Source organism: Arctopsyche grandis, chromosome 7 (genome assembly GCF_051622035.1).
Source record: "Arctopsyche grandis isolate Sample6627 chromosome 7, ASM5162203v2, whole genome shotgun sequence".
NCBI lineage: Eukaryota > Metazoa > Arthropoda > Insecta > Trichoptera > Hydropsychidae > Arctopsyche > Arctopsyche grandis.
In genome coordinates, this window is record NC_135361.1 from 26,479,615 (window position 1) to 26,507,417 (window position 27,803).

Here is a 27,803-nt window from a genome sequence, read left to right on the forward strand (position 1 = left end):
ATTTGATTTATGTATAATATGTAAAAACTTATGTACAAGTTTAAATCCATAGATGTCTCAATGGATTAATTAATTAATTATTAATTTCGTGTTCTTCAGCCTCTCGAAATACAGTGATTTATGTAATGAAAATGCTGCAATGTTTGTAATTAATTGTCTAGGAAGGCGCATTGGGGTGTACCTGTCAGGCCTTCCTGGTAGATATCTATGTAAAATAAAAATAAAATAAAATAAAATTTGTACATATGGTAGGCGGGGGTGACCATCACCGCACCGAATGTTAAAAAGCCGAAAATGTTCATTTACCATGCATACATAGAAAAACGGTTAGTATATATATCAGTGGCATGCGGTAAAAGTCTCTCTCCCCCCGTCGTACATCCTCACTTAATTTTCGTGAGCAGGATACAACAGGAACAAGAGGAACAGGCTTTTCCTCCCGAATCCTGCGCGCGCACATTAAACAAGGCTGTATGACAAAAAAAAAAGACAATTTCACCGCATGCCACTCATATATATTATATATACATACATAGTACTGTTTACCATGCACCCTTTCTTTTTGATCTTTCGATTTTCGATCTTTGCCTTCCGATATTGGCTTTTTCGGGCTTTTCATTTTTGGTCCCGTGAGTGGACTTTTCGCAGCCGAAAAGTCCATCATACTAACGATAACTATCATACTAACGAGAACGTGAGTGCCAAATATTGTGTATTCGCGATTTTCATGGCAAAAATTGTCTTTGTGACTACCGCAATGTGACGAATAGTCCAATTACCATGGTAGGTGCGGCCTGAATAATTATTATGTATTAATTTACTGTAAATTATTAATTTACAATGATGGATAACGACTATCGCTTGGCTAACGATTGTATTATTTCGGTAAACGGACTACTAGTCAAATGTGAACCGGTCACAGGACAACCGGTCGCTCTAGATCGTTCACACGTGATCACCCATCACACTAAAACTGGTCACGAGAAAACTGGTCACACCCTAAAACTGTTCACACCCGAAAATTGGTCACGAAAAAACTGACCAATTTTTAATTTTTGGGTGTGACCAGTTTTTTCGTGACCAATTTTCGGGTGTGACCAGTTTTAGGTTGTGACCAGTTTTAGTGTGACGGGTGATGACGTGTGACCGATCTAGAGTGACCGGTTGTCCTGTGACCGGTTCACATTTGACTAGTAATCACCGAACCCCAATTACCATGGTAGGCGCGGCCTGAATAATTATTATGTATTAATTTACTGTAAATTATCAATGTACAATGGTGCATAACGACTATCGCATGGCTAACGATTGTATTATTTCCCTTCCACAATTTATCTACCATTCTGAAAAAAAAAAACTCTAAATAACTTCCATTGTTCCGTCACTTTGTATTGCGGTTTTTATATTTAAATTTGCCAGCTACACAAAGCAAATTTGAGAAATCGATATATGAAACAAGCACGCATTCGAAACGGGCTCAAATTTAAAAATAAAACCAAAACATGTCCACGTTAGGCATCCGCAAGAATAAATACGCAAAAATGAAAAGCTCGAGCGGTGTGGTGTGTAGTGTGTAGTTGTCGCGTGGTGTTGTTGGTCTTTTGGTTGTGGCGCGCGTTGTGTCGCCTGTCAGAGGCCGGCTGCGCCCCCCGCTCGCCCCCCGGCCCCGACATGGCCGACGACCAGGTGCTCCGCCCCCCTGCGCCCCCACCCGCACCCCCTCCCCCGCCCCACCCCTCGCCGCAGCCCTCGCTCGCCCCTCACCGGTCCCGAACACATGCTCTTTCCGCACAGGACTCGGCCCCGCGGAGGGGCGCGGCCTCGCCGCGAGAGCCTGCGCCCCTCGAGCCCCACATCCCCCGCAACGCGATGCGCACCCCGATTCATCCCTATCGCACACAGGACCCTGTCTAACGTTCGATTGATTGCAGCCTGTCGCATATACGTAATGGTGCAATGTTCACATACGCTGTGCCCTCGCACTGCGTAACAATAATGAGAGGATTTTCATTGGAAATTCGACACGCTATGCGGGGTATTCGGGTTTCGTTGATAGAATCCTTACAGTGCTCTTAATGCGCGATATTCGCCGTGTGTGAAGTGTGTACTTGTGTGTGTGTGAATTTATACGATTTTTTTTGTTCTGAAATTTGGGCTAAAACAATACCTTATTGTTATTTTCATATACCTATTATAATCCATATATAAAATACTAGCATATATATTTTCTATTGACTGAATAACAATTAATCGGGCGAAATAATATACATATTTATATGGTTCATTATTAAGTAATGAAATCATTGTATTTTCAATGCCTTTCTAGAATTGTCACGAACTCATTAATGTGTAATATTTTTGACATAGATAGTATGAAAACTGTATGTGAAATTTTTTTTTTTGATTTTTAAATTCTTTTTATTATTACGAAATTATGTTCACAATACATCTTATATCTATTTTAATAGCTACTGTTCTACTGATCATTTTCTATTTTACAATTTAATTTAATTTGGTTAGTAATCATAGTATTACATTATTCTAATGTTAATCTACAGCATAATAGGAAAAAGAACTCAAAAACCTATTTACAATCTATGTGGAATACATTTTCTTTAATATATAAAAATGCTGTGCCAATTTTTTTACACTTAAAATATTTGTAAACAAATAAAGGTACTTATTGGTTATACGGGCGCATCGAGTCTACACACTTACATTAAAACATACAAATACTCTAAATATTAGTGTGAAAAATGTATGTGGAAAGCTTTTTCTTTAATATATAAAAAAGCTGCGCCATTTTTTTTACACTATTTTAAAATATTTGTAAACAAATAAAGGTACTTATTGGTTAAACGGGCGCATCAAGTCTACACACTTACATTAAAACATATAAATACTCAAAATATTAGTGTGAAAATTATTTAATGTATAAAAATGCTATGCCAATTTTTTTTACATTTAAAATATTTGTAAACAAATAAAGGTACTTATTGGTTATACGGGCGCATCGAGTCTACACACTTACATTAAAACATACAAATACACTAAATAGTAGTGTGAAAAATGTACGTGGAAAGCATTTTCTTTAATATATAAAAATGCTGTGGCATTTTTTTTTACATTTAAAATATTTGTAAACAAATAAAGGTACTTATTGGTTATACGGGCGCATCGAGTCTACACACTTACATTAAAACATACAAATACTCAAAATATTAGTGTGAAAAATGTATGTGGAAAGCTTTTTCTTTAATATATAAAAATGCTGTGGCATTTTTTTTTTACATTTAAAATATTTGTAAACAAATAAAGGTACTTATTGGTTATACGGGCGCATTGAGTCTACACACTTACATTAAAACATACAAATACTCAAAATATTAGTGTGAAAAATGTATGTGGAAAGCTTTTTCTTTAATATATAAAAATGCTGTGGCATTTTTTTTTACATTTAAAATATTTGTAAACAAATAAAGGTACTTATTGGTTAAACGGGCGCATTAAGTCTACACACTTACATTAAAACATACAAATACTCTAAATATTAGTGTGAAAAATGTATGTGGAAAGCTTTTTCTTTTATATATAAAAATGCTGCGCCATTTTTTTTACACTATTTTAAAATATTTGTAAACAAATAAAGGTACTTATTGGTTAAACGGGCGCATCGAGTCTACACACTTATATTAAAACATACAAATACTCTCTAAATATTAGTGTGAAAAATGTATGTGGGAAGCATTTTCTTTAATATATAAAAATGCTGTGCCAATTTTTTTTACGCTTGAAATATCTGTAAACAAATAAAAGTACTTATTGGTTAAACGGGCGCATCAAGTCTACACACTTCCATTAAAACATACAAATACACTATATATTAGTGTGATAAATGTATGTGGGAAGCATTTTCTTTAATATATAAAAATGCTGTGCTAATTTTTTACACTATTTCAAAATATTTGTAAACAAAACAGGTACTTCTTGGTTATACGGGTGCATCCGAGCATCCAGTCTACACACTTGTGTATATTAAAACATACAAATATACGGCAGTTACATGAATGGCCTCTAGTTGTGTCGCAAACAGTTTTAGTCAGGGAAACCGAAAACCGGAAAACCGTTATTTTTGCCTGTACGAGAACCGAAACTGAACCGATATTTTTTTTCAGTTCGGTAAAATTAATGTATATACTTTGGGAATGATGGATGTATTATATATTATGTATTGTATTATATATTAAAAATATATTTTTAAAACTTTTAGAAAATTATAATATCGATATCACATAAATCTACTCTATTACAACATATAATGGAACTAATATGATGAAATTTGTCAACTTGTTAGAAACTGAAATATTATTTATGAAAGTGATTATGATGCTACCTTCCATTGAGAACTGTTCTTTCCCTCATTTCATCGGTATAAAATGTGTGGCACATACTTCACAATTAGCAATCAAAGATTCTATTAATGATTCCGATTTAAATACAATTATACATGTGAAGCTCGTGAGTTGTCAATGAACTCATATATCATAGATATCAACGAACACATTATAAATTGACTCAAAAGTGCGCGATTCAAACACCTGTGAACGGAAAAGCAAGAGTAAATACACTCGTACCTGTAAAAATTAACTTCTAGAATAAAATAAACTACTAGATTCTGTCTAAGCTGTTGTCGCACTTTTGTTCCTAAAAGCTGGGCCCGATGAAAAGTTCGTAAGTCAATTAACCTTTCCACCGCGTACGACTTCTATACATGTCCTAGCGAACATGCCCTCAGCGCGCGAGACACGCATAGATGTCTTGGAAGTTCCAACCGTCTATTTAAGAGCCGTCTATTGTGTTAAAATTTTATAACTTGGATGAAAATATTACTAAATGTATACTTTACCAAATTCAATAGATGGCAGTAGTCAAAAAAAAAAATATAGGTTGTAAAATTCAAAAAAATATTACAACCTATATTTATAGTCGAAAACGCGATAGCAAAATCCGCAAAAAAGCAGCCGCGTACAGGGCATGTTCGCTAAATTTGGTGACTTGGGCAAAGGGTTAAGTATGAATAAAAAAAATGTATTTTGTCTGTATTTTAGCTACATCAGAATCCACTCTCTATTCCGCAATAAACCAGCAGTAAGCTGCACACGCTAGGAAATATATCCTCCTTTGACATTTTAATTATGTATATGATCACAATAAGTGATAGCGAAAAGCCGTATAAAGAGAGGTATAGACTGTGTGGGTGTATTTACATTAACTTGCAAATATTCAAATACAAGAGAACTGAAAACAGGCACTGAACCGATTTACATACATGATGTATATATTTTTTACCGAACCAGAAAGAAAAAAATAACGATTCGGATACCTGGTTTTAGTAAAGTGAGGTAGACCCATTTTATACATACCTATGTATACATTATATGTCTATGAATTTCACATACGTATTTTCTAGTGGAGGCTCTCCAAATGGATCTTAATTTTGTATTATTTATTTATTTATTTATTCTAAACAGACCATTGTGGCATAACAGGAATTCCTAAAGCGCCACAATGGTCAAAAAATATAACACAAAAAAAAAACAAAATAACAATTAAACATAAATTAATACATAACGAAAATAATATACTCATCAATTATACATAAAAAATACATTTGAACATAAACATAAATACATCCATACGTAAACATAAAAAATAGCATTTAATAATAACAGATAAAGTAAAAATATCAAATAAAAAATATAGCATAAGGAATGCCTTGCACCTACAGCCAGTTTCAATAAATATGTAAGAAACAACTACAAATACAAAACATCCCTGTAAGGCCCAAATGGAAGAGAGTTAATCAAAATTTCACTCATAAATCACAATCAATCATGAAAACAATGATGAGCGCAGACTACCAGATAAATGGGTTAGAGTAATTTCCGACAATTTACGCTCACTAGGGTGGAAAATATCACATTCAGTCTCGGCAGCAACGATTTCATTAAGAAGTCGAATAGCTCTTGGAATAGGAGCCATTCGAAAAAGGATTATATACTGCCGTACCACGATGTTTTATCATAATTATACTGTCACTTTACTAAAACCAGGTACCCGAATCGCTATTTTTTTCGTTCTGGTTCGGTAAAAAATGGGTCTACCTCACGGGACCGAAAGTGAAAAGCCCGAAAAAGCAAATATCGGAAGGCAAAGATCGAAAATCGAAAGATCTTAAGTCGAAAGATCAAAAAAATAGGGTGCATGGTAAACGGTACTATGTATGTATAATATATGTATCAGTGGCATGCGGTGAAATTATCTCTCTTTTTGTCATACAGCCTTGTTTAATGTGCGCGCGCAGGATACGGGAGGAAAAGCCTGTTCCTCTTGTTCCTGTTGTATCCTACTCGCGCAAATTAAGTGAGGATGTACGACGGGGGGGAGAGAGACTTTTACCACACGCCACTGATGTATATACTGACCGTTTTTCATATGTATGCATGGTAACGAAAATTTTCGACTTTTTAACATTCATTGCGGTGACGGTCACCCGTATAATATGATTATTTGGGATTTTTATCGATAACATCTATCACTGGTTGGGTACTGTCACTTTACTAAAACTGTTCACTACACCCATAGGTCATTCATGTAACTGTTTTATATTTGTATTAGTGTGTATACTCGATGCTGGGATGCGCCCGTATAACCAATTAGTGCCCAAATAAAATTTTGCAAATTTAAAACTCGTGTATAATATACATATGTAGTTGGCCCTCAATGGTGCTCCTGTTCACTACTAACTGATAGCACTATGTTAGTTTACCGTAAATTGGCGTTAATGTATTATTTTAGTCAACGATTGTACACTACTATATGTAGTAGTTTGCTGCTTAGAATTTAAATCATAATGAATTTGTATATAGTTATCGATTATTATAGCATAATTTTAGGCACACAATATTTCTATTAACTTAATTTAAAATCGTGGCCAACTATTATAGACTAATTACTTCGTTTCCCTAACTAATTTCTCTATTATATTGAAAAATTAAGATAAATCAATTGATATGTAATAAGTTCGACTTAAAATGAGTAATCATAGTTTTAACGTTTGTACAAATATGGACTAATCCGTTTCCTCTCTGGTACATTTAAAATGCTAATTTCTTAGCTCAAGGTAGTTCCAGCCTTTCAAATTCGTCGGACTCTTTCAAGCATGTACATTCCTTGAGTCGGAAGGCTCAGACGTTCATTATGATTGTAACACGTAGAGTTCATCAGATCGAAGATACGAGGGTTTGTTTTGGTCTAATCTTTGGTTGATTGTTGTTTTCAGGAGGTGCGTCAAATCGAACTTTTGTGCAAGCAGCTCTATGAAGCACAAGATGCCACCCTGCGTCAGGAAGCAGAGAAGGCTCTCGTTGGCTTCCAGGTTGACACCTCTGCTCTGTCCCGAGCATCCGTTTGTTTTATGACTCAGTTAATTTATGTACATTGAAAGCGTTGGAATTTGCAGGAATCGAACGACACTCTGGGCAGATGTCAAGCGCTGCTGGACAGGACGGACTCCAGCTATGCTCAACTCTTGGCTGCGACCACACTCTCGAGACTTGTCTCCAAGTATGCCAGTCGCCATTGATCGATTTGCTATTGACCCGGTCACTTTTAATTGATTTCCATCTTTTTGTTAAAGGTCTACGAGAGTTTTATCGACGCAGCAAAAAATCGACATGAGAAATTACGTTTTGAATTATTTGGCTACAAGATCTAAACTTTCCGTATTTGTTGTTCAGGTATATATTAATTTATTTTTTTATATAGTTTCCCCGCCCCCCCCTGAAAATGTTATGGCTTCTGTGCTATATGTATGTAAGTAGGGGTAGACTGATCAATCCTTTGCCCATTTTTAGTATGCGGGATTTCCTTTCTTCAGATGGTAGTTCCCTGCTTTTTACTGTATATCTTACTACCCCTGCTTTACTTATATTATAAATCAATTCGGCTCGTATTCTACAGGTCAGAATTTTAATACGTTTGTGGTCAGAATTTATATGACATACATTGGTTAGAATTTATATAACATTGGTCAGAATATAAATGGCCAAAATAATTATTAGATGGTCAGAATTTATACTGATTGGTCAGAATTTATACTGATTGGCCAGAATTTATATTGAATGGTCAGATTTAAAACTGGATTGGTCATAATTTACATCAAATGGTAAGAATTATCCTAAAGAATCATTTTTTTATTTGTAAATCATTTTTATGGTCAGAATTATTTTTTTATTTGTCAGAATCATTTTTATGGTTAGAATCATTTTTTTATTTGTCAATAGTGTTGTTACTGCTGCAACGTTGAAGATTAGTACAACTGGTCAATCTCGGTTCTGCAGTTTCGGATGCTCGTTCAGAATCGTTGTCAAGTCTATGAAAAAAATGATTTAATACTCATTATTTTTGACCATTCTGACCATTTATTATAACGATTCTGACTGTTTATTATGACTATTCTGACTATTTATTATTTTTACAAACCTCCTTTACGTTTCACTTACGATTACAATTCTGGAAAAAATTTGCCTCTTATCCGATCGTTTTCATACTTTGCTCATTTTGGTCATCAATATAAGTAATTATTATGACCATTCATTAATTTTACTATGACCATTCATTACTCTTATTTTGACCAATATTCGATTTTTATTCTGCCATTTAATTATCCATCCATAATACAGCAGGATGTTTTTAAAGGTTTCAATAGAATGTATTGGACCATTTTCTGTTCAGTCCATATCTGGTGCTTTTTGATTTTCATCTCTTCCTTAAATTAATGGAATTTCTGAAAGACAAATATATGTAGATCCATGATGACGCTCACTTAACTTTCAGTCTACCAAACTGTCAACTGGTTCAAAGAACTGATAGCACAGTTCTTCAATAAGGATTGTTAAACTTATCTCCTAATCTCGAAAATAGTAAGATGTCAACAGGAATTATGTTTAAAAATAGTTAAAAAGCAATTTATAGTTCAAAACTATTAAATTAAAAAATGTCTTTCGTGTATAATTAAATACATATACATACGTATTTATGGCAAAATGAAATTAAGTGAAATTTATAAGACTTAGGAAAATTGTGCCATAGGAAATGTGTAATATGGGGAATGCCAAACGTGTTATGGGGGCGCTATACCATAATATTTTAATTTTATGACTCAATGAATTATGTATTTCTTTTTCAGTCGCTGGTATCGTTGTTTGCCAAGATTACCAAATTAGGATGGTTTGATTTAGTCAAAGAAGAATACGTATTTAGAAATTTTATGGTCGATATTACAAAATTCTTACAGGTACATTTATTAGTAAATAAAATGTATTTGGTCTAAATCAGAATCTACGTATATTGAACTAAATTTTACACTTCCTCTTCAATTTTAGGGTCCAGTGGAACATTGTACAGTAGGGGTTCAGTTATTGTCCCAGTTGACGTGTGAAATGAATCAAGTACCGGATGCAGAAGAAATATTATTTTTTAGCAAACATAGAAAAATGGCTATGCTTTTCAGGTAATTATATATGTAAATATGTAATCTTTGATTCTTATACGAATATCTCTTCCGCTTATACATGACTAATCTAATAATAAATATTCATTTGTATTTTTTATTAAATTAAAAAAATTAATATTTAGCAACAGCCAATTAAAAACGAATACGACGACAGCCAATCAGAAACGTTTATATGTAAGATTAATTTATTATAAATTTAATTTTGCAGAGATAGCCATCTATTCGAGCTGTTCCAGCTCGCTTGTTCTTTGCTCAGCTCGGCCAGAGCCGAAGCTTTAGATCTGAACGAAGAGAGACAACACGGACTCATCACGCAACTGCTGCGACTCGCTCTCAACTGTTTGACGTTCGATTTCATAGGAACCAGCAGTGAAGACTCTGAAGAGCTGTACACTGTTGAGGTTTGTATTATATTTCTATCATATATGCAATCCGTATTATGTCAATTGTTTATTGGATCTTTTTTACGCAGATTCCGTCAAGTTGGCAAATGGCATTCTTGGATGCTGCTACTCCGAAGCTATTTTTTGAACTTTACCACGCCCTTCCTCCACCACTGTCCGCTCTGTCTCTGGCTTGCCTCGTGCAAGTCGCATCCGTGCGCCGGTCGCTCTTTAGCAATGCAGAACGTATTCAAGTGCTCACGAATCTTATAACGGGCGTGAAAAATATCCTGGAGAATCCTCAAGTAATTTTGTGACTGATATATTTTGTCAATTCTATAGAGGTGGGAACATCCCATTCATTCCAATCAGAGCTTGAGACGATTAGACTCAAATAACTTCCTACAAATAATGCATTCCAATTGTACTTCCAGGGCTTGTCTGATTCCGGAAACTATCACGAATTCTGTAGAATTCTATCTAGGCTCAAATCAAATTACCAATTGGGAGAGTTGGTCACCATCGATATTTATCCTCAGACTATTCAACTCATAGCTAAATTTACTGTTCAAAGCTTACAGGTAATATTTTTGATATTCCTCATTCTTTAACTGATTTCGTAGCAGTACTCTCAATAGTATCTGTATTATTATTTCAGATGTGGCAGTTTGCACCAAACTCGGTTCATTATTTATTGTCATTGTGGCAAAATATGGCTGCTTCAGTACCGTACGTTAAAACTACAGAGCCGCATCTATTAGAGACGTATGCTCCAGAAGTTGTGAACACGTATATCACTTCACGCTTAGATTCGGTAGCTGTTATCGTTCGGTGAGCTCTACTCCTGTTATAGAATCGATTGTATATCTTCAATTCTATTAACTGTTATTTCAATCATCTTAGGGATGGATTGGAAGATCCTCTGGATGATATGGGCATGGTTAGTCAACAGCTTGAGAAGGTGTCGGCTATAGCGCGCTGCGATTATGGAAAAACTTGCGCTTTGGTAGTGGCTTTGCTCGACGTAGCTGCTTCGGGATATCAAGACCTGCCTCCCACGTGTCACGACTCTCAAAGACTCGTCTATCAAGGTTTGTAATCGGTGAATGCTTTATCCTATTTATGTTTCGTTTTGACTTACATATATTTGTTTTAGGTCAACTCACTTGGTTGGTGTATATAATTGGAGCTGCTATCGGAGGGAGAATGCCGTTTAATAATATCCACGAACATGAATCTATGGATAGTGAATTGGTCTGCCGAGTGTTGCAGTTGATGAATTTGACAGATGCACGATTGGCTCGGGTACGCTATGAGTCGTTTAATTAGTTGTAACTTGGATGGAATATCTTTGGTATTATTATGGTGAAGGTTACAAGCTCGATTGATAGGTTTTTTGTTTGGTATTTAATATGAAACATACATATATACATATGTGTTAAACCAGATTTGAACTTATGATTGATATTGATGTGTAATCACCACAGTGGAGAATATCTAATCCACAATAAGTGTGATACAATGTCATTTAATTGAAAAGATCTGAATGTTTGAGCTTGGGATGAGTTTTATATTATTTATATTATCCCATGATGCTATTACAGGTTGTCCCTGAGCGGGGAAACAGTGGGTGTTCCCTAAACCGAATTCGGGTATATGCATATTTTTGGGACAAGTTTCTCCTACATTTCTTCAAATATGGGATTCACCGTTATCGATCACTGTCAAGTGAGGGTAAATACAAGGATAAAATATCACCGAAAACACTCCAGGGGGTCATTTTTTGGACTGTACTATGTATATGGGCTAAGGGTGCTGCGTTTTTTTCGCACGTTTAAAAGTATCTATAAAAAAAACGTACCAAGTACCACTCGGTGTGTTTTCGCTCTTATGGTATTAAATTTGTACATATATAAATTTGAAATCATATTCAAATAGTGGTGACAGTGGGTAGGGTGACTTTGCCAATTTGAAGAGGAATCGTTTCAACAATGAAATTAGATAAATTGGTAAACTCTGATGGAAAACGATCAACTTGGAGTCACAAATATCCAAGTCTGACCAGCACTACAGAAATACTTGATAATAAATTATTTTCATTATTTGACTTGAACCCGGGAACCTCTCGGTGGTTAGCATTAACGCAATCACTGAGCTATACTGTAAATTGAGTATGTGAATAGGTTTCCCTTGCCATTCAAGGTTATTCTTTTATGTATACTTTGAAAAAGTGACAGTTGAAGCATTGAATACTCATCAATAGAGCTTAAACCTTTACCATTGTGATGATCAAAATGCACTGTAGTATTTTTTATATTGTTTATATTTCGTTACTAAGATATTTACCTTTTATTGAAAAGCTTATGTCTCTCATATGTAGTTCTGGTTCGGGTAATTCTTTTCTACTAATTAATGTAAATTTGAACTCTGTGATATAATTGTGTATATGTGTAGCAACAGGGCGGTTGTGAGAAGCTCGAACTTGCGATGATGTCATTCTTGGAGCAGTTCCGCAAAAACTTCATGAACCAAATGGATCAGACGCAGAAAAACTCTGAATTATATCCTCGGCTGTCTGAAACGCTAGGCATCACCAGTGAATCGACTTTGCTAAGCGTGTTTATTAGGAAAATGTAAAGAACGGCACTAGCTTTACGCATAGCAAATGTATTTTTTTATACTGATATTTTATTTATATTTTTTTTAACTTTTAGTATAACCAACTTAAAGTATTGGGCAGGATCGGAGGCCATCACCAACAAAACTCTCTCACTATTGAGTGAACTTAGTGTAGGATATTCTTGTGTAAGGAAACTAGTCAAGTTGGAAGAAGTTCAATTCATGCTGACGCACCATACGGTAAATTGAAATCGAGCGTACAAAATTTTGAATCGTATATTTTTTATTTAATACGTACGCTTTTACAGTCGGAACACTTTCCAATTTTGGGATGCGGAGCCAGCGTCGGCGAAATGCGATGTAGAAGTATGTTGTACACGGCTCTGGGCCGTCTCCTGATGGTCGATCTAGGAGAAGACGAAGACCGATTTCAAAATTTCATGATGCCTTTAACCGGTACTTGCATCCTATCTGGCTATCTGGCGTTTTACGATCAATATATACTTACACATCTTAAATTGCAGCGGCTTTTGAGAGTATATCTGGTCTCTTGAATCCATCCGACACGACTCTGATCAATTCCGAGGACGCTAAAAAGGTTCTGATAGGACTTGCGAGAGATTTGAGAGGATTAGCTTTCGCTTTCAACACGAGAACGACTTATATGATGCTCTTCGAATGGATGTAAGATGTCTTATGAATGATTCAAGTTGGTTTTTTTTTTATCGATGTTGCACATAATGTCTGTTGATTTTCAGCTATCCGACGTATCTGAATATACTCGTTCGAGGATTGGAAGTATGGTATTCGCAACCAGCCGTTTCTACTCCGGTATTGAAGTTCGCCGTTGAACTCGTGCAGAATAGAAGTCAACGTTTGCAGTTTGACGTGTCGTCTCCAAATGGAATCCTCTTATTCAAAGAAGCTAGTAGTATTATATGCGCTTATGGTAATGTATCTTTTATAAAGTATATGCAATGTATTGTATAATTTTCGATTTGTATATGTTTTTTAATGTTGTTGTTTGTGTTTCGCAGGCAGTAGAATTCTCAACTTAGAAGTAACTAAAGATCTTATATATCCGATGAAGCTCAAAGGGATTTTAATTTGCTTTTCGATGCTCAAAGCTGCATTGTGTGGAAATTATGTCAACTTTGGTGTATTTAGGTGATTGATTCATTCAGTTAATAAATAAATATTCCACTGAGTTTGGTACTATTTACCAGCTAGTTATCAACTGCTACTGAATCTAGTATCTATTCTTAAAACTTGTATGTTTGTCTATTTCATATTGTACCTGTTCTGTTGCCTAAGCAATGGTTTTTATATGCTTTTATCAAGCTCAGCCCCCTATTTATTTACATTTTTTACACTTACTGATGACCTTTCACCTTTTGAATGCTGACAAACGCCAATCGGCGTTTTGCCAACAAGTCTATGAGCCTGTAATACGCTGATAGGCTTTTTTTGAGATGTAAAAATAAACAAGAATACTACCCGTAAAGCCTTTCCAGGTAGCATTGAAAAAAAAAATGCATTGAACATGAGTCGTGTAATCCGTGTATAATGTTTATAAAGACTGGTTTACACCGCTATTTCTGAATTTATAACCATAGCAAAATTTCTCGATGGAAATCCCTAACTGCCGAGTATTTTAGATTGTGAGCATTACACTTTAACAACAATGGAGATGATGGAACTTAGTTTTGGAAAAATACATTCATTAACACGCAGGATACCGTGCGCACAAATTTGTGCGTTTGAAAAACTACCTCTGGCTACCGTGCGCACAAATTTGTGCGTTGCGTCACTCCTACTTCATATAAAGAAAAAACACGTTGAACCTCGTATTTCTTGTAATTTATTCATATCGGGGCTTAGTAAAAGATGTCGTTGGTGATATTTAACTAAAATAATTTAAAAATAGTCGATACTGAAAAATCCAGAAGGTTAGAAACTGGACTATAGCAAATGTACCAAATATTTCTTTAAATTTACAAAATATTTCTTTGGTTATGCCGAAGATGTCTCAAATTTTATTTTATTTAACTAAAGCGTATAGGAGGCTTGTAAAAATAATAGAACAGATCGTCATCGACCTTTTCAGAGGTTCGAAACCAGCGAAAGCTCACATATGTTCACATATGCATAACAGATTTTTTTTCTATTGACATATTTACTAATTCGTAGAAAAGATATAGGTAGAAAAAAATAAGGGTGCTATATTTTCAGAAAGGTCGAGATCATTTCAGTCCTTTTCTGACCGTGACGAGGAAACGTTTATCGATAAATATACGCGTTATTTTTTAGATTTCGTGTTCTATTTGATATCTTTGACTATTTTGATTTTCGATGCTTTTTGGATTCTATTTTTTGGATTTTGTGTTTTTGTGAAACTCTTTTGGATTATATTGTGAAATTTCGTGTTTTCTGTTGTGTTATTGTTATAAATGGATTTTGTGTTTTTGTGACTATTTTATAAAACTCTGATTTTATTGTGAAATTTCGTGTTTTCTGTTTTGTGTTATCGTTATAAAATGGCTGAGAGAGAAGATTCATTTTTTGACGAGACTTTCGAAGACCAACTTTCTCAACCTCCTAGCGAAGGTGAAGAAGACATCGATGAGGCTTATGTCCAAGAAAGTGGAGATTCTGAGTCAGAAACTTCAGAACCACGTGTCAACCAGTCAGAATCTGAAAATTCTTCAGAAGAAGGTATCCCTGATGTGACATTGGATTGGTCCGAATTTGATCCTCCTAGAAATCTCAACAGCTTTGAAGGACTACCAGGATTGAACATTTTTCCTGATAATCCATCTAACGTGGGAGACGTGACTTCACTCTTCATTGGAGATGATTTATTTGGTATTATAGCCGAGGAGACAAACCGATATTATGCCAAAAATAATATCAAATATCCAACTTCCACACACTCGCGAAAATGGAGAGATGTTCTCGTTCCCGAGCTAAAAAAATGGTTCGGATTAGTTCTGATAATGGCTATTGTCAGAAAAAATTCCATCAGCGACTATTGGAGCACCAATCCTCTTATCGAAACTCCATATTTTCGAAAGACGATGAGCAGAAATAGATTTCAGCAGATTTTAAGGTATCTCCACTTTTCTGACAATGAGAAGATTCCGACCGGCAGTCCAAATCGCCTAATTAAAATTCAAAACATAATAGACTACTTCACGAAAAAGTTTCAAGAGACGTACACACCGACGCAAAACCTGTCTTTGGACGAAGACATGATACCGTGGAGGGGGCGCCTCAAATGCAAGGTGTATAACCCTATGAAGATCATTAAGTACGGGATTCTAAATAGGATGATATGTGAAGCAAAAAGTGGCTATATTTGTAATTTCAAATTGTATTCGGGTGTAGGTACTTCTTTGAATAACACTATCACCGATTTGTTATCTCCGTACTTAAATAAATGGTACAATGTCTACGCTGATAATTATTACAATAGCGTTAATTTAGCTACCAATTTATTGGGAGCTAAAACAAGAATATGCGGAACTATTAGAAAAAATCGTGGCTTACCGCAAATTTTGAAAAACGCCCGCTTACAAATTCATGAATCAATACATCGAAGAAAGGGGGATATATTGATTCAAATTTGGAAGACAAACAAAAAACGAGACGTCAGAATTATTTCAACCATCCATCAGGCGCAAATTGTAGAAACTGGCAAAATCGACAGGAAAACAAATCAACCCATCAAGAAGCCAATCAGCATCATGGACTATAATAAATTTATGGGTGGAGTCGATCTCGCGGATCAGTACCTATCGTACAACCCCGTTTCACGGAAAACCATCAAGTGGACGAAGAAAGCCGCAATGTATCTGATGCATTGCGGAATTTTGAACGCTTATCATATCCACAAAAAGTTGAATGGGACGAATTGGAAATTCCAAGAGTTTATGCTGAAAGTCGCAGAGGCATGGCTTCAGAGTAACATTTCCAATACACCAGGTACATCAGACACACATTCCAATATACCTTCAACTTCTGTCATGACGAGGACTCCCAGCATTGATCCGAACGAAAGACTACGTGGTTTCATAAAAGATCATGAATTAGTGAAAATAACTAATGAAAAAACGAATAAATTAGTGAGACGTAATTGTCGAGTGTGTGCAAAACTAAAAATTCGTAAACTGAGTGCTTTTATGTGTAAACAATGTAAAATTCCACTACATGTTGGAAAGTGTTATCAAGACTACCATACAAAAAAAAAATATTAGATATAAAATTTCATTAGTGTACGAATTTCATATTGTGTTTAAATAACGTGTGTGTGTGTGTAAATAATAAAAATATACATAAAGTGAGTTTATCGATAATATATTATAATATAAAGGAAACTTTTAAATAAATATTGTGTAAATATCTACCAATCAATCAAATGTGAATATCTACATAAGGGGTGCAGTTTGCTGGGTGAGTGCTTTTTTTGTGTTTTTAGTTGAATAAATATGTTTGATTTTTTTTATATTCATGTTCTGAAGAAAATATCACCATTGTTTACTATGTGCCCTTTTATATTTCTTCGGTAATTTATTGCCTACACTTGACTCCTGGTTACTAACCACTGCACTAGGTAATAAACACATTTTGGGGGGACCTTTTTTTTTTCTCACATCTGTTTTATGTTCCTCTTAGATTTTGCCGATGTCCTAAAATTCTCTCACTGATATTGTTATTTATGACGAAAGAGGATTAACCTTGTTGGATGTCGGCAATTCCAAAGCGCATATGGAATTGCATCTGACTGCATTGTATTTATAGGTTTCAAATAACGACATTTGTTGTTTTTGTTACACAAAGGTTCACTGCTGCTAGATTTTTTTTGTTTATTTATAAAATATGTATATTTGCCATATTTATACACATTTTAATTATTTATTTTATTAGTACGCGACTCACAGTTTGACTTTTACTGATTTTACAATTACGAAATTTTAAGATAGTCCATACGAAACTGCATTTCAAATTTCACTTTTATACGTTTACTGGTAAAAGAGATATGACATTTTAAACAGTTACAGTTTTATGCAAAGATTAGCGCAAATTCTCCCCGCCGCACGCCTGTTTCTTTAGCAATAGCCCGTGGTATCCTATGTGTTAATAGATTAATAGTAATTTTGTTTATTTTATATTGTTGCAAGATATATTAGAGTCTAAACACACCTTTACAAAACTCAAAATCCTCAGCTGTAGTTATCTAGGGTTTGTTTGGATTAGCCACAATTTTTACACCTGCTTTCTATTGGATTTCTAAATAATTCTAGTTGGAAATTTTCAGCGTGGAGGGCTTTCAACAGAAAAGACGTCAGTACTCAAAGGGTTAATGCAAATAAAAATTAATGCTTAATCATTATTTTATTTCAGATTGTATGGTGACGACTCGTTAGATAACGTCCTCAACATGTTTGTGAAACTATTGCTCAGTATACCGCAAACCGATTTGCTCGTCAGTATAACAGTTTCATATCAACCACATATGTACAAACATCATTCAATAAAAATCATTTCATGTGTCTTTCTGTATTCAGGATTATCCAAAATTGTCGCAGACATACTATGTACTCCTGGAGAGATTGACGCACGATCACATGTCGTTCCTTGCGTCGTTAGAACCAGCTGCTTTCTTGTACATTTTAGCTACTATATCAGACGGTCTAATGGCTTTAGGTATGTATATCTGCTCATACTGGCACAGCACAGACCAGCAGTACGAAAAGAATTCATTCTGTATGGACACATTTATATGTTCCGTAATGCGTATGTAGCAGTAGCCGACACAACCTATTCATATTATACAGTCACCATATTATTTTCATATGACGTCATAGTAGTGTAACGTGGGAACGTGAGAGAGCATCCACTGTCTAAGTGCATTTGTGGGTGAACAATAGAGACACCGGATTAGGCTAACGGGACTCAGTAAAAGTGCCCGAACAAAGAATACGCAGAAGTTCTCAGATCTGAGCGAGTGCCTGGACAATAGATACATTAATGAATCAGGGAAGCTGTGCTGTGCAACTTGTCCTTTATAAGAAGGTACACACGGTAGATCACATTATTCTGGAGTGCGGTGTATCCATGTGGACCTTTTGAATCGTTGAATGAATGCTATAAAGCGACTTTGGCCCCTCATTTGGATCTTAAACCCACCCAAGTGCATATATTTTTGTAGACATCACACTGACAATATTGATTCGACGCAAGCAATATTGCGCCGTATCGTCGGCACTCTGTAAGCTGATTTTGCCATGTATTCTACCTTAACTTGTCTGAACGTGCGCTGCTGTATAGTACGAATAGAAGTTGTCTTTTCCGTGCACTGCTGTGCTGGGCTGTTAACTTTTAGTGTGGATTTTTATAAGCTTGCTTTATTATATGTGAATTTTTTTGTTTGTTTGTAGATACGACGGTGTGTACGGGTTGCTGTACGACTTTGGATCACATTGTAACTTACTTGTTTAAGCAATTAACTCAAAAATGTAAATATTCATATGAATAGCCGTATTTACTTATTATAGTATAGTGCGTTGCAATTTTAATATGATGTGTAATGAAATTTCAGCTAGCGCATTCCCCGTTAAAAATCAACTCGGTCGGCCGCAAACGGCTCCAGAGCACAACGCCATGTTCCTAGAAGTGATGCAGAGAAGACCTGAAATCCTTCAGCAACTTTTAACCACGGTGATTATTTTTTATTTATTTTTGATTTTTAAATGCTTTTTATTATTACTAAATTATGTTCACAATACATTTTATATCTATTTTAATATCTGCTGATCATTTTATATTTTACAATTTTAATTTAATTTTGTTAGTACTCATTGTATTATATTATTCTAATGTTAATGTACAGCGTGATAGGAAAAAGAGCTCAAAAACCTATTTACAATTCTTATAAAAACGATCTAAAGCAGATTGTGTTTAGGTAATCTGTATGAAGCATTGCGATTGTTAGAAAATTAAGTGTGTTTGTTTATTAATTCGGCAGATATTAAACGTTATAATGTTCGACGAGTGTCGAAATCAATGGTCCATGTCTCGTCCTCTGCTCGGACTGATTCTACTCAACGAAGACCACTTCAGAAGGTTGCGAGCGAGCATCGTCGCCGCGCAGCCTCGAGAACAGCAGGCAGCTATGGACCGTTGTTTCACCAACTTGATGGACAGTGTAGAACGAAACCTCCTCACCAAGAACAAGGATAAGTATGTCATTTTGAATTGTAGTCCAACGTACAATCAGAAATTGGTCCGATTTACTAACACGTATAATATTTTGCTTTCAGATTTACTCAAAACCTATCCATATTTAGAAAAGAAGTGAACGAATCGCTTCGCGATCCGAACACTACGGCGTCCGTCACCGACATGATGACCTCATAACTAGGAGCGTGTCGTGCGGGAAGCGTGAGTCTGGATCGCAGCCACCGTCAATCTCGACCGCGAGAGAACGATGAACCTTCTGCCTTTTTGCTTGGAACATCATCCACGCACACCAAAGAGTGTCGACGTATTCATAAATTTGTTTTTCGCATCACCGTAATAAACAACGGTCGCTCGTACCACACTACGCACGAGCGGCACGCTTCAACCGTAGAATATTGAAGAAACTGTGATAGTCTTGTTAATTTACACCTGTGTTTGTTGGCCAATCGTTTCACATAGTGAAAAATATTTTTTTTTAATAAATACGTTCTCTTCCTAACGGACACACTCACGCAACCTATTATATTAATTACAATATATATATATATATATATATTATAGACTTAAACAAAGCTGATTATGCATTTTGGATGTGACGAGTTGTCCTTGTCGAGTCTCTGTCTCTCTTTTTCTCCGGAGACTCGTGTAATTCCAACCTACTTATATGATCGGGAATTATACGATGATGCTTTATTATTTTTTCATCAATTGTTCAGTTAGGTTATACACATCATGTGCATGTGCGAGGATCGGAGAGGTCCTCTAATTTACGGTAAACACGTTGGTTTTTTTATTATTTTATTTATGTATTTTAATCAATTGAACGATCAATCAGTCACATTTTTATATAATGTAATTTTACATAGCTTTCACATGTGATATATAATTGCTCGATTTTTTTTTAGTTGTACGCTTATTATTGACGTGTATGCATTTTTCAGATGTTTTCGTCTGTTTATTATAAACCTGTACATAATGATAATATAACGGGAGTTAGCAAAACCACCATGTTTATCGTAAACAGTCATTATTGTTGTTGTGATTTAGATGGAATGAAAGGAGAGCGTGATTTTTTAAAATAATGAAATGAATTTATATTAAAACTGAGCCTTTTCACTTTGAACCCCTTTCCTTGTGTGTGTATTTTTTTTTTAGAATGAAGGTGAATTGCATTAAAAAACGCAGCAGTATTAAAAAAACAATTTATTAAGATATTTTTATTAAATACAGACATTTAGGTCTATGGAAAACAATTAAATATTCATACGTTTCTGCGTTAAAAGTAAAAATACCAGCTGGACGTCTCGGGCTGCCGCTACATTTGTGCTGAGCACTTCACATTATCTTTAAGAATCAGACCTCAATTTTCTCGCAGTAGACCGAAAAACCAACTTTTTATTCCACATGCACTTCCACACACATTTATTAATAAATACATACATGAATTTTTAAATGACGCACAATAAAATCGTGTTCCAAAATTAAAATCAATAAAAATCAAAACCCAAGTGGAAGATGTAGCAATAAAACCGAATATAATTTTATGATAACCTTGAAGAAAATTAGACTAAAGACAAAAAAATAAAACAATAATTCGTTTTGTATCAGAGAATAAGCCACAATATCGGCACAATTTTTTTTGCTAACTATTATAGAAATATATATATATAAAAATGTATGAGAATATGTATGCATAAAAAAAGAAAAATAATAAAAAAAATAAATCGATTATAATAATAAATGTATTTTTATACGGTCATTTATAACACATACAAGTATTGGAAACAGTGATAATGCCACACTAATACAATGTGATTAAAAACATACAATATATAGGAAAAATTACAATTTTCTTCTAGATGAAAACTCGTCAATAATCAGAGAACATTTACAATAAAAAAAAATTAACATGAGAGTGTTGAGAAAATATTATTCGACCGGGTATGACAATGTGTTTTGATGATACCGACCGACTGTGAAAGTTTTTTTTATTTATTTTTTTGATCTTAAAATCACAGCGACGACATCCGGCGGATTCATCAAATTTTTTAAAGTTTTAAATAATACATCGTTTAATAACATTCATACATCACAACTGTTAATTTTTCGACTCACTTTAGTCTTATGTTGGAGGCACTCGACCGGTGATGAATGATCGGAGTATCTTCAGATGAATAAGGCGGGATATCCTTTTTCGATGAACGCTTGCAATAGTCCCTGCAATGATAAAAAAAAAACGACTAGATCAAACAAGAGCAAAGGTCATAAATGATAATCATATCTATATATACACGTATACAACGAAAAAATTGGGCCACATCCAAACAAATCATGATAAAATCATACAATTCGATTATATAATCAGTCTTATTTCGATAAACCACAACGGCGATTATTTATAATATATATATTACAATTGACCTTGCATATTGTAGGTTGAGTGTTCAACAAATTCATATCTAATGCTGATGCGATATTATTTTGCAATAGCAAGTTATATGCATTTAATTATAAATATATGCATACAACTTAATGCACAACGAGTTACTTCAGCCTTTTTGATATTTCCAAAGCATGTCTATATTGTAAATGCAAATTATCGTAAAATGGAATAGAATTTCAACAATGATCGATAACTAAATATACGTTCAGAGTACAATATTTAAGAAATCATACCAGACATTCGTTGTCAAGATAATACTCAAATTCAATTGTGATATTTCTCACTCGGATGACATAATGCTATACGAGCATAAGTGATAGTTCATCTAGTTTACATTTATCATTAATTTCTCTAGTCATTGTCGTGTCAAATGATGATCATACATACATGAAGTTGATTACAATGATTCTTTATTCAAACTAGTCGAATTTTACTTTAAATTTACTGGAATCGGTTTAGAAAATGGGATGATGTATTCCCTGCAAAACTGAAGAAAATCAATAAGATGAAAGACTAATTATCCTATTCGAAAATGTGATTTTCGGCAATTATCTTTACCCATCCTTATTAGTTCAGAAGCATTTAGGATTATAATAGCTAGTTTGCACATCGATCATAAACTATGATCTTTCTTCATGATCAGACTTAAAACGGACCATCATTGAAGAATATTAACTGAGTTTGTTTATTAGCCTACCCTTTAAAAGTATTTTTATTCAACTTAATCCAATGCTTTTATATAAATCATTGCCGATTGATAATTTAAATATTCACGGAACCGAATTGTTAATGAGTTGCGCATTTCATTAATTCATATTCATTAGTAATAACTACATTATTGATAAAATTAAGCCATAAAAACTGAAAGCACTTGACAAAGGAATAAAAATAATCAAGGGCAAAAAACTCAACTTTACAGGTCAACGTAATTTAGATTGAAATGAATACATACAAGCTATTGATTTATTCCATTGGAGACATGAAAATGCTCCCCTTTCTATCAAAGTTTAAAACCATCATTCATCAATCGGGACTTCAGTGGCGTGCCGTGGAAATATCTCTGTTTTTATCGCATAGCCTTAATTGTGTGTGCGCGAGCAGGATACAAGGGGACTCGTTATGACGTCACCTAGTCCCTTAGTCTCCTAAGACAGGTAGTTTCCCTTAGCAAGCCACTGAGATACTTATCCGAGTATCGAATATACAATATACACACTTACATTACTGGCCTTTAGTGTCGCAAAACAGTTGAAGCTAAATGACAGCACGCAACCAGTAATTGACGTTATATCGAACAATATTCAGACATACAACTATTTGGGAGATGTGTTATCGATACGGCACTTAATGCTCAGATGCGCCCGTATAACCAACAAGTACCATCAATCACAATACTACTAATAACCCCCCCAGTGTTCGCTAGCTAACGACTATTGGATTTATTTTATCAATGGTAGATTTCTAATATTTTGCGATAGGTGCCAATTTGTGCGAATTTTTTCGTATTATATTTCGTCTTTTGTAACTTGTTGGTTATGTGGGCGCAACCCAGCACCAAATATATACACTTATACTAAAAAAAAAAACAAATACACTGCAGTTTCATGAATTCACAGTAGGCTTGCTGAGACTCAGAGTACATAATTTTCTGTCCAACAGCTCCACATTTGAAATAGTTCAGTCAAAATTTGTCTATCTTCAAAAGATCAACTGAGTCTGAATCCTTTTTCTTAATTAATAGTATTACGATATGTGTCAACTATAGTTATGTAAAATTTAGTATAGTTATGTAAGGACCCTCTCTCGATCTGGGATGGCCAATTACATTTCGTTTCAGTTTCGCATTGCAAGAAATACAACATCGTATATTGATTAATGTGATGTCCATTACAGTTGTTTTACGAAAACTGTTTGCGACACCTACATATGTATACTCTATGCCCAGTTGTATCCATATAACCAACAAGTACTCAAAATCGCTCTTTGGTACCAAATATTGACACGTTCATATAATGCACGATGCATATAGAAACTGCTCATTCAGCAGTATGTATTTGCAAAATATGCATTACATAACCAGCAGCGTGGACTAGTGATCAGCATATTATGCTTTCGAGCGGAGTGGTAACGGTTCAATTTCCACTAGTAAGCTGCTGGCCAGACCTTGGCTTGTGACTCCAGGTCGATCGTTTCCTTTCAGAGTTTGCCAATTTTTCTGATTTTCATTGAAACGACTCCTGTACATTGACATCTCCATTCCAATCTCGCTTGCAAATCTCAAGTTATTCAGCGTCTTGAGGTTCGCCAATTTCTATAATAAAATGCTGCAAAAATTTCTCCATAGATGTCACCGTGGATGACGTCTGTATGAATTTGCATTGCATAAATGCTTTTATTGATCGTATTGTATCTGTATTAGTAGACTCATCGCATTGGAGCGATCTATAAAGGCAAGTGTACATATTAGATTGAAATACGATATAAAATAAGCTTAGGGGTAATTCGAATTCTCTATAGATATCACCGTGGATGAATTCACATTGCATAAATGGTTGTATTGATTGTATTAGTACACTCGTCGCATTGGATCGATCTGTAAAGGCGAGTGTACATATTAGATTGGAATATGATGTACAAAAAAGCTTAGGGGCAATTCGAATTCTCCATAGATGTCACCGTGGATGAATTCACATTGCATAAATGCTTGTATTGATTGTATTAGTAGACTCGTCGCATCGGAGCGATCTGTAAAGGCGAGTGTACACGTTAGATTGGAATATTATATATAATAAGCTTAGGGGCAATTCAAATTCTCCATAGATGTCACCGTAGATGACATCTGTATGAGTTCGCATTGCATAAATGGTTGTATTGATTGTATTAGTACACTCGTCACATCGGAGCGATCTGTAAAGGCGAGTGTACACGTTAGATTGGAATATGATATAAAATAAGCTTAGGGGCAATTCGAATTCTCTATAGATATCACCGTGGATGAATTCACATTGCATAAATGCTTGTATTGATTGTATTAGTAGACTCATCGCATTGGAGCGATCAATAAAGGCGAGTATACATGTTAGATTGGAATATGATGTAAAATAAGCTTGGGGACAATTCGAATTCTCTATAGATATCACCGATGAATTCACATTGCATAAGTGGTTGTATTGATTGTATTAGTAGACTCGTCACATCGGAGCGATCTGTAAAGGCGAGTGTACATATTAGATTGGAATATGATGTACAAAAAAGCTTAAGGGCAATTCGAATTCTCCATAGATGTCACCGTAGATGACATCTGTATGAATTCGCATTACGATATAAAAAAAGCTTAGGGACAATTCGAATTCTCTATAGATATCACCGTGGATGAATTCACATGGCATAAATGGTTGTATTGATTGTATTAGTACACTTGTCGCATTAGAGCGATCTATAAAGGCGAGTATACATGTCAGATTGGAATGTGATGTACAAAAAAGTTTAGGGGCAATTCGAATTCTCCATAGATGTCACCGTAGATGACATCTGTATGAATTCGCATTGCATAAATGGTTGTATTGATTGTATTAGTACACTCGTCACATCGGAGCGATCTGTAAAGGCGAGTGTACACGTTCGATTGAAATACGATATAAAATAAGCTTAGGGCAATTGCGAATTCGTCACAACTGAAAATAAACACAAAGGAATGATTGAGTAATTTTGCCATATGTAGAGACAAGACTGTCATTGTTCGCATTACGACCAATTCTGCTGTCACTTTGAACGAATCTGCTGCAATATAAGAGATGAATTATCAATCAATTTAATATGTATAGAAACGAGCCGAAAAGGGGTCATGGCCGCAATGGCGCAAATGACGGGCAAAATCTGATCACTTCCGTTGAGAGAGATGTGTTGGTGGTACTGACCTCAGAAGCCGTGAACCTTGAGCTGTTCGGACTTGGCGAGGCCCGCCTTGGTGAGCCACTGGCAGATGTTCTCGCGCTGGTCGCCCTGCAGCTGGAGCACCTCGCCGTACTCGGGGTGCTCCACGACGGTGCCGTTGCACGCGAACTCCTTCTTGCACACCTTGACGATCTTCTTGAGGTCGTACTCGGCGGAGAGACCCTGCACGGTGGTGAGCGTCTTGCGGCCGTTGCGCTGCTGGATGCGGATGTGCACGATCCCGTCTTGCACGTCATCCTCGCCGTCCTTGAACGCGTCCGCAAACGGGTCGAACTTGGTCAAGTTCTGGATGGACATGCGGACGATCGTGCGGTTGGACGATTGGTTTCACTCACGACCCGACACCGACGAGTGCGAACACTCACAACCCGACACTCACGACTCGAAGACACCGACACAAGACTCGCCCCGCCCCGATCCCCCCCGATGCACTCCGATTCGGCCCGACCGCTCTTCACTCTTCAGCTCTCCTCTAAGCTACACACCTAATCCTACACGGTCACCACAACACGCACGCCGCCAACACAACTTTACACCGGCAACACGCACGCCGCCAACCCCACAATTTATTTCCCTACGACGACCACAAATTTTCACGAACGAAATTATGCAATTTGATTTGACTTTATTTATTTATTTGGAAAATTTACAGTTTATTAAGTTACATAGATTGATAGTAAAAAAACATAATTATGTTAAGTAAACCATTAATAATTTTCACATTTAGGTAAAAAAAAGAAAAGCTCAAACATTTAAAATAAGAAACAAAAATGATAATAGAGTAAGATAGTTAGAGAAAACAAAAAGAAAAAATAACAGTATTGTAGGCATATATGTAGTACAACTGAAATGATCTCATCAGGTCACTGCGATACATATCTAGGAAAGTCATTAACGCATGGCACACACTCGCCTCGTCAAAAGGTCGACACGTGTATAGAACAGGTGGTCGAGTGAAAGGTTTCGACCGTTTCCCGGCCTATGGAAATTCAGTTGAGTTTGAAAGAGGATCGTTTATTTTCGTTCAATTGGTACAATGGTTATTGTATGTACGAAGAGGTTTCTTAGGAGAAGTGATCTGTTTGAACTCCAGAGGCTCACTCTGCCGGTGGAGGTTGCTGCGTTGCTTTATAAACGTTTTGGGTTGAATTTAATTGAATTTAATTTAATTGAATTTAGTTGAATTTTTTTTTTTATGAATTTAACGTACATAAAAAACTAAAAGAAGCAACAGGATCATTCAGAAAAAAAGATTTCATACTCCTTAGGAATAAAAATGGAAAAATCATTTTAAATATGCATGAGAAGAAATCAGAATGGACCGAGTACACAAAATTGCTCTTTAAAGACAATAGAGAAACCGGAGGGCATATTGAAGATCCAGAAACGGGACCATATATATTGAAATCCGAAGTGGAACATGCTATAAAACTAGCAAAGAGTCGGAAAGCTACTGGACCGGATCTGATTCCTGCCGAATTTCTCAAGTTATTGGACGACGATAACATAGAAGATCTAACAAAACTCTTCAATAAAATATATTTATCAGGCGAAGTACCTAGCGATTGGTTACAATCTATATTTA

The 27,803-nt window shown here is 35.4% G+C and overlaps 2 protein-coding genes across 3 annotated transcripts; one reads left to right on the forward strand and one right to left on the reverse strand.

Annotated features, from left to right (window-relative positions):
- Positions 1-1,574: 1,574 nt before the first annotated feature.
- Positions 1,575-20,335, forward strand: Ranbp16 (Ran-binding protein 16). Of its 2 annotated transcripts, none has more exons than XM_077435052.1 (24): positions 1,575-1,686; positions 7,343-7,438; positions 7,508-7,626; positions 7,700-7,799; positions 9,251-9,358; positions 9,447-9,574; positions 9,786-9,978; positions 10,050-10,265; positions 10,395-10,541; positions 10,619-10,791; positions 10,864-11,051; positions 11,117-11,265; positions 12,421-12,593; positions 12,675-12,819; positions 12,888-13,035; positions 13,104-13,263; positions 13,338-13,528; positions 13,617-13,746; positions 17,983-18,064; positions 18,147-18,285; positions 19,020-19,097; positions 19,181-19,299; positions 19,607-19,821; positions 19,902-20,335. In XM_077435052.1, exons 1-24 carry the CDS (start codon positions 1,672-1,674, stop codon positions 19,996-19,998), a joined length of 3,309 nt encoding a protein of 1,102 aa, XP_077291178.1. In that variant the 5' UTR covers positions 1,575-1,671; the 3' UTR covers positions 19,999-20,335. The 2 variants fall into 2 exon arrangements, with proteins under 2 accessions (XP_077291178.1, XP_077291179.1); XM_077435053.1 differs by having other exon boundaries at positions 1,602-1,686; positions 7,523-7,626.
- A 672-nt stretch (positions 20,336-21,007) lies between these two features.
- eIF1 (eukaryotic translation initiation factor eIF1) lies at positions 21,008-26,786 on the reverse strand. Its single transcript, XM_077435054.1, has 2 exons — positions 26,182-26,786; positions 21,008-22,038 (listed from the first exon to the last, which is right to left on the reverse strand). The coding sequence occupies exon 1, from the start codon at positions 26,513-26,515 to the stop codon at positions 26,183-26,185; it is 333 nt and encodes a 110-aa protein (XP_077291180.1). The 5' UTR covers positions 26,516-26,786; the 3' UTR covers positions 21,008-22,038; position 26,182.
- Positions 26,787-27,803: the final 1,017 nt, after the last annotated feature.

Coding starts and splice junctions, on each gene's coding strand:
- Ranbp16 (XM_077435052.1), top strand. Junction 13,036..13,103: donor TTTCATGATGCCTTTAACCG/GTACTTGCATCC, acceptor CTTAAATTGCAG/CGGCTTTTGAGAGTATATCT. Junction 19,098..19,180: donor TAAGCAATTAACTCAAAAAT/GTAAATATTCAT, acceptor ATGAAATTTCAG/CTAGCGCATTCCCCGTTAAA.
- eIF1 (XM_077435054.1), bottom strand. CDS start 26,515: ATGTCCATCCAGAACTTGACCAAGTTCGACCCGTTTGCGGACGCGTTC.